Here is a 12,715-nt window from a genome sequence, read left to right on the forward strand (position 1 = left end):
ACAGATTATGAGGATGGAGGGAACCAGCCCATCTCCCAGCCTCAACGGGGGCACCGGCTACTACGCCAAGGTAGGATTTTGCAGAACGGGAAGGATTTTTCCTACGAATTTGGGGTTGGTGTTAAAACACTCCCCAAAGGGTGCAGAGTGGGCATGGATGCCGTGGAACCCACGCGTGTTCGGGAAGCCAAGGTTCCACCAGCCCAAATGGATGCTCTCCAGGCTGGCTCCCGAATTTCCCACTCTGGATGCCCTGGGACCAGTGGCCACAAGCCAGGCTGGGCTGGGCTGAGCAAAGCCGGGCATAGCTGGGCCAGGATGAGCTGAGCCGGGCTGGGCTGGGCAGAGCCGAGCCGGGATAAGCAGAGCTGGGATAAACTGGGCAGAGCCCAGCCGGGATAAACCGGGCCGAGCCGGGATGGGCAGAGCCCAGCCAGGATAAACTGGGCCGAGCCGGGATGGGCAGAGCCCAGCCGGGATAAGCGGAGCTGGGATAAACTCGGCTGGACTGGGATGGGCAGAACCGAGCAGGGATGAGCCGAACCGGGATAAGCCGGGCTGAGCCGAGCTGTTTTGAGCCGGGCCGGGCACAGCCAGGCCGGCCCGGGCCGAACCGGGACAATCCCAAGGCGGGCCGGACCGATGCCGGCCGGGCCGCCCCCCGGCGATTCCCGGATGTTGGAGCGGCCCCCACTTGCTCCGTCCTTCGCTTCCATAAAAGGCCAAGGGGCCCGGCAGCCACAGGCTCGTTTTTCCTTTAATTATTATCCCCCTCCTCCTCCTCCTCCTCCTCCTTCCCTCCGCCTCCCGCCCTGCCCGCCCGCGCTGCTCCTCCCGCGGCGCCCCCTCAGGAGCGGCGGCGGTGGCGGCGGGGCAGCTGCGGCCCCGATCCCGCCCCACCGCGCCCCCAGCCCTGCCCCGGGGCGCGGAGCGGGCACAGCCGGGCCCATCCCGCTGCTGATCCCGCTCCCGCTCCGTGCCGGGCGCGGCCGGCGGCGCAGGAGGCCGGGGCCATGGCGCTGGACGGGATCCGCATGCCGGACGGCTGCTACGCCGACGGGACGTGGGAGCTGAGCGTCCATGTCACCGACCTGGGCCGCGACGTCACCCTGAGGGTCACCGGCGAGATCCACATCGGCGGCGTCATGCTGCGCCTCGTCGAGAAGCTCGGTGAGTGCCCCGGGACCCTCCGAGCAGCCCGGCATCCTCCCGGTGCTCAGCACCCTGCTCCAGTACTGCTTTAACTCCCAGCACCCTGCTCCAGTACTGCTTTAGCTCCCAGCACCCTGCTCCAGGACTGCTTTAGCTCCCAGCACCCTGCTCCAGGACTGCTTTAGCTCCCAGCACCCTGCTCCAGGACTGCTTTAGCTCCCAGCACCCTGCTCCAGTACTGCTTTAACTCCCAGCACCCTGCTCCAGGACTGCTTTAGCTCCCAGCACCCTGCTCCAGGACTGCTTTAACTCCCAGCACCCTGCTCCAGGACTGCTTTAGCTCCCAGCACCCTGCTCCAGGACTGCTTTAGCTCCCAGCACCCTGCTCCAGGACTGTGCTCCATATCCCAGCACCCTGCTCCAGGACTGTGCTCCATATCCCAGCACCCTGCTCCAGGACTGCTTTAACTCCCAGCACCCTGCTCCAGTACTGTGCTCCATATCCCAGCACCCTGCTCCAGTACTGCTTTAACTCCCAGCACCCTGCCCCAGTACCCTGACCCAGCACCCTGACCCAGTACCCTGCTTTAGCTCCCAGCACTCCTGCTCCAATACTGTGCTCCAGATCTCAGTACCCTGCTCCAGTACCCTGACCCAGTACCCTGACCCAGTACCCTGCTTTAGCTCCCAGCACTCTGCTCCATACCTTGCTTTAGCTCCCAGCACCCTGAGCCAGTACCGTGCTCCAGCTCCCAGCACCCTGCTTTAGCTCCCAGCACCCTGCTCCAGGACTGTGCTCCAGCTCCCAGTATCCTGCTTTAGCTCCCAGCACCCTGCTCCAGGACTGTGCTCCAGCTCCCAGTACCCTGCTTTAGCTCCCAGCACTCCTGCTCCAGTACAGTGCTCAAGCACTCTGCTCCAGGACTGTACTTTTGGCTCCCAGCACCCTGTCCCAGTACTGTGCTTCAGCTCCCAGCATCCTGCCCCAGTCCAGTGCCTGAGCAACCAGTGTTCCAGCACCCTGCTCCAGTATTTCCATTTAGTTCCCAGCACCTCATCCCAGTACTGTGCTCGAGCACCATCTCAATACTTTGGCTCCCAGCATCCTGCCCCAGTACTGTGTTTGAGCTCCAGCAGCCTCTCCCAGTGCTCCCAGCACCAGGGAGCACCCCAGGTCCCCACACCCTGCCCTAGCCCCCCATCCCAGCCTCCTCCCCCTGCACCTTCCAGCCTCCCGCTCTCACCTCCTCCCCCAGCCAAACTTTACCACCCCGGGGCCTCAGCCCCATCCACCGGCTGCTTCACACCCAGGATTTTACACAGAGTTAGCAAACAGCTCCCTTTTCGGGCTGGGGCTTTGTGGGAGCTCCCACAATTTACATCAAAACCTCATCCCCAAATTCCCTGCGAGCAAAGCGCTCCCGGGGCCCCGTGGGGTGATGCGGGCGGGGGAACCTCGGGGACACGGCGGTGTCCTTCCCCCTCCTGTCTCTTTTATCGTCGCTTTATGGCTCGGCTGTGTTGACTCAGCGGTGCAGCCCGGGCTGATGGCTGTAATTGCTGAAATAAAATATTAATTGCGAGGTCCCGCGCGTGCCTGCGGCTGTGGGAGTAGCGGAGCTGTCAGCTGCAGGTCCCGCTCCGGGTGCCTTTAAAAAACCCATCTTCCCCCGTGCTTGGCTTTTGATTTATTAATTAGCTGGGGTCTCAGGAAGAGACGCATAGAAATACTCTGGGTTTCGAAAGGAAGCGAGCGCTCGCATCAAAGGGTCTCGTCGTGCTCCCCGAAAACTCGATTTTATTCTGTTTGTTTTTGTTGTTTTGTTTTTTTTTTACTTTAACTGGGAAGTTTTGCTGAAATTGAGCGCTGTGTGGCTGGGGAAAAAGCAAAGCAGCTTTCTAGAGGTGATAAAAAATGCAGCCATGAGTGCGGGAGCGATGCCGGCCTCGGTGCTGGGTGTCGGGAGATGCCGGAGCTGATCCAGGGCCGAAGCGTGTGTGGAAAGCCAGGCATGTACACGGGGCCAGAGCCCGGAGAGGACCTAAATTAGCTCCTGACGTAATCCATCCCCCCCGAAATGTTTGCCCGGATCCTCTCCACTTGTTAAATTAGGGATTGTATGAGAGGGAAGGAATGCGGCGGCCGCAGCAGCGTGGGGAAGAGGGGATGGAGCCCCAGTGCCTCCCTTCCCGGGATGCTCAGATCCATGGATATCTCCGGCTCTTGCCTTCCCTTTCCCCTTGGCTTTCGTCGCCCAGCCAAAGCTATACGTATTTAGTTCCTTTTAATCTTCCTGCGTGTCAGCTCTTCCAGCCCTCTCATTATTTTTATGGCTCTTCTTTGAGCTGCTGCCAGTTGAGCGGGGTGGGACGGGGCTCGTTCCTCATCTTCCCGTGCTCCTCAATGCCTCCCTTCATCCAGCCCTCTGTGCTGCCTCGTCTCCACATAAATTCATTTTGCAATTTTTCCACATTGAAACCCTTTCCCTGCGTTTTTAACCTTTTCCTCCCTGTCGTTCCTCTCTGTTTAATTCCTTACTTCGACGACTTTCAGTGTTAAAAAAAAAATTCTTCTTCTCCTGCCAAGCAGATTTTGTGCTGTGAGTTTTAAGAAAATTTCCTAAAAATAAAGTTTCCTTGCAGTTCTGTGTTTCCCTGTGGGATCCCCCGTGGGCTGTTCCGCTTGCACACTGCAGGGGGGAGGAAGGAAGGCGGGTCAGTGCCTTGGGCTGGGGTTTGCCTGCTCCATCCTTTGGGAGAAATCCCGCAGGCTTTGGAAAGGAGATTTCTGTGGCCTGCCTGGAGTTTCAGGGAGGTTTAGATCATCAGTGGGAATCTGCAGCAGATCAGCCACGCTGTGGTTGTAGGGTGCTGGTAGGAGCTCTTCACCATCAGTGAACAGGGGGGAAAAATTGCCTTCCCTCCTCCCAGCAGCAAGGAGAGCTTGGAAAAGGGAAAAATCTTGATTTACATCAACATTTATTGATGCTTGTAGGAGAAAGAGTGCAGTAAATATCCCGTTGGGATGAAGCAGGAGTCCAGCAAAGCCTCTCCTCCTTAACTTCAGGGCTGCAGGTATCCATAAATCCCACGGACTCGGTCCCTGCCTGCTCAGAGCGGCTGCAGTCACACTCTTTGGGAACAGGCAATTAAAATCCGTGGCTGATGCAGGCAGGGATTGGAGGAAGCCCAAACAGCAGATAGGGATTCTGGTAACTCAAGTGAATTGCAGTGACCTGTTGGCTCCCCTGTTATTCATCACCCGCTGGATTAAGCCACTCCGTTAATTGAGCCGTGCCAAGTTCTTGGCAAAGTCATCCCTGAAAAATAAGCAACAAACTGCTGAGGTTTTAGGAGTAGCAGCATTTAGTTGCTCCATGAGGGCTGGGGTCTGTAGTGGAAACTCCTGGTGCTTTCTCAGGGTTTTTTAGGAATTTTGCCACTATTGACTTACAAACAAAAAAAAAATAAAGCGTGGTTTAAAATCACTGGGAGCAGAGGAAGGAAGGAAGTGAGCGCAGGTTATTGTTGTTGTCAACTTGAGGCTGTTTTAAACACATGGAATTATAAAAATCCTGCTTTTTTTGAAACAGCAAAAGGGAGGAGCTCTGTGGGGTTTATGGAATTCAGTGGGATATATGGGGGATGCTCTGTCTGGTCGTGGGAATAAAGGAATAGCTGACAGAAACAGGGCAGGGGGGACAAATGATGTCTGGCAGAGGCACAGCCTAAGACAGATGACCTAAATGTGCAGTGAGCAGATTCAGAAAGTCTGTGGATAGAAGTTTTGTGATGGAAATGTGGATTTCTCTCTGGGATTCTTTTACAGGCAGGATATGGGTGGCAGGAGATTCCAGCTCCTGGGGTTTGCTGGGAGCACTGAGCACCGTTTTGGGCTTGTACCTGAGGAAAATAGATAAGGGAGTGGAAAAAAAACCCATCAAGATTTGGAATTATAGATGTCCTGCACCAAAAGGGGTTAAGGATGGGTGGCATCCCTGTTTTAATGACCTGGTATGGGCAGGAGAGCTGACATGGATAAATGTCAGAGCAACCTCTCTGCCATCAGACAGGCTGACAGTGGCAGGCTGTGATGACATCTCCTGAAGCCTTGGGGTTTTTTTTGTGAATTGAAGCTGGGATAAGGGTTTGTGCAACTGGTTTAACTTCCATTGTTCCCTTTGGCAGCTCCTGCACTATCTCCTTTGTGTCACCTGGGAGAGGGTGGGATGTCACCTGAGGACTGGCACAGGAGTTATCCCCTGCAGTTTTGGTTGTAGCACTTCAAGCTCTTTTTTAAAAGTGGTTTCAGCCTGCAAATGTGTCTGAGATTCGTGTCTGGGATTCACCCCAGGGGCCTCTTTTCACCATCAAATAGACTTTGCTGTGTTATCTTCCAAGGATTTCAGCTCCATTCCTTGCAAGATCAATTCTAAATATTAGTGTTGTTCTGCCTGTGAAGTCTCCTCTCCTTAATGGACCCCTGAAAGGTTTATGAATAAAACACCAACAAAGTGCAGCGTCATTGATTTGCCCAGGTTTGTGTTTGAGGTTTTGCAGTGCTTATAAACACTCCAGGCCCTCGTGAGACTCGCTGGGGAAATTTTTTGCCTTGCAACTGGAATGAGCTCTTGGAAACAGCTTCAGGCTATGGGAGAGAAATGCAGAGTCCTTGTCCCAGCCCATTCCTGTTGTAAACACAAGGCAGGAGGGGGCTGCAGGGCTTGTCTTGTAGGTGGCTGGTTCCTTGTGCTTTGGGCTTTGCTGGAATGCTGCATCCAGATCTGGGGACTCCAGCACAGAAAGGACATGGAGCTGCTGGAGCAAATCCAGAGGAGGACACAGAGATGCTCCAAGGGCTGGAGCTCCTCTGCTCTGGAGCCAGGCTGGGAGAGCTGGGGGAGCTCACCTGGAGAGGAGAAGGATCCAGGGAGAGCTCAGAGCCCCTTGCAGGGCCTGAAGGGGCTCCAGGAGAGCTGGAGAGGGACTGGGGACAAGGGATGGAGGGACAGGACACAGGGAATGGCTCCCAGTGCCAGAGGGCAGAGATGGATGGGATATTGGGAAGGAATTCTTCTCTCTGAGTGTCTGGCCCAGGCTGCCCAGAGAAGCTGTGGCTGCCTCTGGATCCCTGGAAGTGTCCCAGACCAGGTTGGACAGGGCTTGGAGCAGCCTGGGACAGTGGAAGGTGTCCCTGCCATGGCATGAGATGGGCTTTGAGTTCCCTTCCAACCCAAGCCATTCTGGGATTCTCTGATTGCAGCCACACTTGCCAGAATTTGGTGTCTGAGCATCAGCACTTGGTGCCAGGTGTGACTGGGGGTGTTTCTCCAGTCTGTGGCCACGATGTCACCTGGGCACCTTCACCTGGGACATCCACAGGGGCCCATCTGTCCATCAGTTGCCACCTGAGATGAGAAGGATTTCTTCAAAATCAGTACTGGTCACGGCTCAGTGTTGCTTTCCAAGTGCATGACAGCCAGGAGAGGACCCCCAAATGCCATTCAGTCCTCTGGGAGCTGTTTGTGGTCCCTCTGGGGCTGGGGGCTGAGAGCTTGTCCCAAATAATGTCACAAATGGGGGTGGTTTGGGCAGGTGCTGATCCTGCTCCAGATTTCCCTGGAAATTTTCTTCCCAGGCTTTTAAACAGCAAAACTTGCTGGCAGGCAGTGGGATGGTGAGCAGAGAGAGGGATCTGGCACCTGCTGAGCACCAAAGTCCTGCTGCTCCAGATCCAGGCAGCATTTTGGGCTGTTCTGAGTTGGAATTGGTGCCCCCCTGGATGCTTCCACTTCAGCAGCATCCTCAAGGAGACCAGCAGAGCTGCTCCCATTCCCTGCATTTCCACATCTCTTGATGAACCCCTTCACTTGTGGCCTGTGCTGATCCTCACCCTCCAAACAGCCCATTTTTGGTGACACTGAGGTGCCAGTGCTGTGAGCACATAGCCCCAGAGGGACCACAAACACACACATTGATCCCTCAGGGGCTGGCTCATTCCTTTCCACCCAGCTTGGGACTCCAGGAAGCTCCTGTGTGGGTTCAGATTGATTGTGGCTCACATAAAGTCCTCTTTGTGAGCCTCAGTGGAATATTCAGCTGAGCTGCCAATGACCAGAGGAATGCAGGGTGGGGGGAGGTAGCTCTGAGCTGCAGTCACACCAATTAATATTTGTATAATATTTGTATTAATATTTATATTAATATTTCTACTCAAGAGTAGTGAGGATTCTGTAGGGGCCAAAACAATTAAGATTTTATTTTTATTTGTTTGTTTGTTTTTAATTCTGTCAATGTGAAATGTCTGATTTGGCTGGAAAGAGCTCACAGGTCCTGGTGGGAGGGGAAGGAGCAGGGAGTGGGAGGTGGTGTTGGTGTTCTGCAGATCCCAGAGCCTGGGTTTGTCACCACCACAGACAGGAAATTGTTGGGTTTGCTGCTCCCACCCAGCCCAAATCAGTAGTTTCCTCTTCCAGCTCCCTCAGGTTTCGATTTGACATAAGGCACGTGGGGAAGCCAGTGTGGGGAGCTGAAAAATCATAGAAATCATCACATTCAAACACTTCCCCTTTTTTAAAACCCTTTTTTTTTTTTCTTACAGTTTTTCTTCCATTTTCCTCTCCATCAGGGCTTGTGTTTTACCCAGGCATCTGCTGAGTCTGTCAAAACCATATGAAAACTCAAAGAAATTGTACTCAGAATAGAATCTCTGGGAATGTTCAAAGCCCTGGTCCATTGGAAGGTGTCTCTTGGAGTGGAATTAAATTGTTTTTAAGGTCCCTTCCAACCCCAACTATTCTGTGATTCCATGATTCAGCAAAACAGGCACCTGAATTTTAACCCTTGGTCTTTGATGTGATTAAAAAAAAAAGAAAAAAAAAAAAAGGATTGTGGATATGGGGAATGTTTACTGAGTTGGGAAAGAAGGGATTATTTGCACTGCAAACTTCAGTTGTTTCAACATCACCAGGGACACCAGCAGCACCAGCTCCTGGTCTGGGTGTTAGGGGAGTTTTTAGTGGTGGTTTTCCTGACAGATGAGGGGAATGAAAGAGATTTACAGCCCTTGTGGAGCTCACTGACTCCAGCCCAGCATCCAGCTCTGGGTGTGACTGGGGGGAAAAGTCTGGTGGTGTGAAAACATCTTGGAGAAGCTGCATTTCTTCATTCTCATTCTGAAGTGTGAATTAACTGAGTGCTTAGAAAGGGGCAGGAAAAACAAAACTGAGCAAAACTCAGCTGGCAGGATTCAGTTCTGAATGTTGCAGTGGCTGTCAGGGGTTTATTTGGAATTGGAAAAATGCTGGGACCCCCAAATTCCTGTTGGATGGAATTTTAGCAGAGGTGCTGTAATTTAGTTTTCTTGCCCAGGTTTGCTTTTGACACATTGCTCTCATCCAGGCTGAAGCTTCTACCAGGTAGAACTGTTGGGACAGACCATGAGAAGTGCCCTGAAAAACAGAGGAAAGCTTTTTTATTTCTTTATTTTTTATTTCTGGAGAACAGATCTTGGTTTTTCTTTCATTCACCCATTTTCCAGCGAGATTACAACACCTCTGTGGATGTTCAGATATGAACCCAGCTGGGAGCTGTGTGCATGGCATGGCCAGCATTGATCCCACTCTTCCAGACCAGCTGGGATCTTGAGAAACCTCTGCTTTTTGGTAAAACATTGCTGAATTTGGCCAACAGGTTGAGTACAGCTCTGGGAGGGGATGCACATAAAAACCCAGCCACACCAGCAGCTGCAGAAACCTTCCCCTTTACCTCAGCTTGCAGAACATCCTGACAGCACCCAAAAAAATCCATCTTGCCAATGGATTTTAAATCTCTTCCCAGCCCATTACAGCTCCTTGGCTTGGTGGTTGTTTTGTTTCTCTTCCCCTGCTCCCTGCAGGCATGGTGTACTTTGGGAAGGGTTCATTGCTGAAACTCCAATTCAATTAGAAAGTTGGGCCTTGTCCCTGTCTTGCTCAGCTTCCCTTGCTGGCTGATGCTCCACAGAGCTTTGTTCAGCTCCAGAGCTTCTGCAGCAGGGATTGTTCCCATCCCTCATGTCCTGCCCCAGGGCTTTAATGCCAGGAGTTGGGCCTGTGATGGGTGAGGTCTTTTAAAAGTGTTTTGTGTTCCTTAGTGAGCTTGGGGCAACAGGCAGAACCAAAAAGAAATCATGGAATGGTTTGGGTTGGAAGGGACCATCTCATTCCATGCTTCCATGGGTGTGGACACTTTCCACCATCCCAGGTTGCTCCAAGCCCTGTCCAGCCTGGCCTTGGGCACTTCCAGGGATCCAGGGGCAGCCCCAGCTGCTCTGGGCACCCTGTGCCAGGGCCCTGTTCTTCCAACCATGATCCCACATGGATCTGTAAGAGAAGGACCAACACTCAGAATTATGGAGTGGGGTGAGGTATCCTCAGGGCTCCAGGATCACTTTCCAGGGATCCGAGCCTTTAACCAGGGATTAACCATCATTAAAACACTTGGGGAATTGCCTGGTGAGAGGTTGGGAATGTAAGGTTGGGAATTCAGGTTGCCCATCATCCTCCTTTCCCTGCCTGATGCATCATCCCTCCCAGCACACATCCCCTGGCTCCCTTGCTGGGTGTGATGTCTTTTTGGCAGGACCAGCTCCTTTGGCTTGCACATTCCATGGGGATGAGTCAGGACTGCAGGCTGCTGTCACCCTGGGACACTTGTCCTTTTTGGAGAGGGAAGGGAGTGTGATCCAGGGCTGGAGGGTGAGGGAGGCTGGGCTGCTCCTCTGGACAGCTCTCTGGAGAAGTGCCCTCCTTCCTTTCCTTCCTTTCCTTCCTTTCCTTCCTTTCCTTCCTTTCCTTCCTTTCCTTCCTTTCCTTCCTTTCCTTCCTTTCCTTCCTTTCCTTCCTTTCCTTCCTTTCCTTCCTTTCCTTCCTTTCCTTCCTTCCCTTCCTTCCCTTCCTTCCCTTCCTTCCCTTCCTTCCCTTCCTTCCCTTCCTTCCCTTCCTTCCCTTCCTTCCCTTCCTTCCCTTCCTTCCCTTCCTTCCCTTCCTTCCCTTCCTTCCCTTCCTTCCCTTCCTTCCCTTCCTTCCCATCCTTCCCATTTTGTGTTGGATGAATCATGGAAACCACATTCCTTGATCAAATTTTCTGCTCTTTCTCCTGGTTCCATGGAGTCAGGAGCAGCCAGTGGAATCCTCTGCTTGATGGATGGGGGGGAACAGTTGGCAAAACCAGGTTGTGAAGATCCTGTTTCGAAAAAAAATCCAATTAAAAAAATACTAATCCACCCTTGCTTTCCTTCATTTCATGCCATAGAAAAATGAGTAATCCACATTTCTCTGGGTTGCTGGTACAGGGATTTAAAGGAATTCTACACAGCACTGGCAAAGTCCTTCCTGAGCCCATCAGTGCTGGGAGTGTTGGGGAGCTGAGGTGACCTCACCTTTCAGTTCTTCTGGAGAGTTTCCCGATATTCCAGCTGGGTTCAGCATCACTGAAAAATTTCTCTCCCTCCTCAGGGGTTTAGACAGGATTGGGTATGGCTGTGCAAGCATTTCAATGGAACATTAAGCTACCAAATATCCAAAAAGCTAAAAAATACAGGGGAAATTTTGCATAAAAACGTGATGCCACATCCATGGAAGTGTTCAAGGCCAGGCTTGGAGCAACCTTGGATAGTGGGAGGTGTCCCTGCCCATGGCAGGGGGGTGGAACAAGATACAATCTCAGTTAATAAACTTTCAAGTAAGCTAATTGAGCAATCCTATTAACACTGGAAAGAGCTTTCTTCCTCGAGTTTACTTTAGAAAAACAGTGGCTTTCAGGCTTGTTAGGATTTGCTCTTCTCCCTGTATCCCATGGGCTGAGCATCTTGAGCCCTGCACTGCCAGGAGCAGCGTTTTGGGATAGTTGGGGTTGATACATCAGCTCTTCAAGACTCCAGTTACCACCCCTGCCTCGTCAAGACACCGACTTTCCATTGCAAAACTCACTTAAAATCCCAATAAAAGGCAATAAAAGAATCCCACTTCTTTTTCCAGCAGCGCCTTAGCACATTCCCTCGTTAGCAGCAGACGCTCCGTAATTTCCCTGAGCAAGGACAGGCACATGGAACATCCACATGCAGCACTGCATCCCAATGTGCTCCTCCACTGGGCTTTTTTTGTTTTTCCCTTCCCTCCTCCTTTTTTTTCCTTGCTGTTGAATCACTCTGTGCCCCTACACAGGGGCTTTGACATCAGGATTTGCCACGAGCGTGTGCCCTGGCACGCCGGGATAACAGGGAGGTCTCCTGAACTGGGTCGTGCTCATGGAATCACAAAGTTGGGAACAAGGCTCCTTTTGTCCCTGTTTGTTTGGTGCTTGGTTTTTACTTTATTAAGTCAAACTATTTTTTCATGCAAGAAATATTCTTCTGAAACTGAAATTCCAGCACAGGTCCACCCCTTTTTTTTGGGCACCTTCGTGGATGGGTGTGGATTTTCTCCTGAACATTTGTTTTCCTGAAAGTAAAGTAGGATGAAATTTTTGCCACAGACAGTGGTAGGACAAAGGAAATGGTTTTGAAGAGAGGAGATTTTTAGTCCCACCTCATTCCTGTTGTAAACACAAGGCAGGAGGGGGCTGCAGGTGTCTTGTTCCTTGTGCTTTGGACTTTGCTGCATCCAGATCTGGGATACTCATAGGAATGACATGGAGCTGCTGGAGCAAATCCAGAGGAGGCCATGGAGATGCTCCAAGGGCTGGAGCTCCTCTGCTCTGGAGCCAGGCTGGGAGAGCTGGGGGAGCTCACCTGGAGAAGAGAAGGATCCAGGGAGAGCTCAGAGCCCCTTGCAGGGCCTGAAGGGGCTCCAGGAGAGCTGGAGAGGGACTGGGGACAAGGGATGGAGGGACAGGACACAGGGAATGGCTCCCAGTGCCAGAGGGCAGAGATGGATGGGAGATTGGGAAGAAATTCTTCTCTCTGAGTGTCTGGCCCAGGCTGCCCAGAGAAGCTGTGGCTGCCCCTGGATCCCTGGAAGTGTCCAAGGCCAGGTTGGACGGGGCTTGGAGCAGCCTGGGACAGTGGAAGGTGTCCCTGCCATGGCATGAGATGGGCTTTGAGTTCCCTTCCAACCCAAGCCATTCTGGGATTCTCTGATTGCAGCCACACTTGCCAGAATTTGGTGTCTGAGCATCAGCACTTGGTGCCAGGTGTGACTGGGGGTGTTTCTCCAGTCTGTGGCCACGATGTCACCTGGGCACCTTCACCTGGGACATCCACAGGGGCCCATCTGTCCATCAGTTGCCACCTGAGATGAGAAGGATTTCTTCCTTCAAAATCAGCACTGGTCAGGAAAGGGCCTGAAGGGGCTCCAGGAGAGCTGGAGAAGGACTGGGGACAAGGGATGGAGGGACAGGACACAGGGAATGGCTCCCACTGGAGCCATGGGATATTGGAAGGAATTCCTGGCTGGGAGAGTTGTGAGGTACAGGGTGCCCAGAGCAGCTGTGGCTGCCCCTGGATCCCTGGAAATGTCCCAGGCCAGGTTGGACAGGGTTTGGAGCAACCTGGGACAGTGGAAGGTGTCCCTGCCCATGTGGG

At 52.8% G+C, this 12,715-nt stretch overlaps 1 protein-coding gene across 5 annotated transcripts in view; it reads left to right on the forward strand.

Annotated features, from left to right (window-relative positions):
- Nucleotides 1–12,715, forward strand: part of FERMT2 (FERM domain containing kindlin 2) — a 51,057-nt gene continuing 38,342 nt past the window's right edge. For 3 of the 5 annotated variants that reach the window (XM_058829234.1, XM_058829235.1, XM_058829236.1), the window contains exons 1-2: nt 2–70; nt 1,002–1,170. In XM_058829234.1, the coding sequence (XP_058685217.1) occupies nt 8–70; nt 1,002–1,170 (232 nt within the window). In that variant the 5' untranslated portion in view covers nt 2–7. Of the gene's footprint in view, nt 71–825; nt 1,171–12,715 lie in introns of those variants that run through there. The other 2 variants (XM_058829237.1, XM_058829238.1) reach the window with 2 other exon arrangements.

Source organism: Poecile atricapillus, chromosome 1, assembly GCF_030490865.1.
Source record: "Poecile atricapillus isolate bPoeAtr1 chromosome 1, bPoeAtr1.hap1, whole genome shotgun sequence".
NCBI lineage: Eukaryota > Metazoa > Chordata > Aves > Passeriformes > Paridae > Poecile > Poecile atricapillus.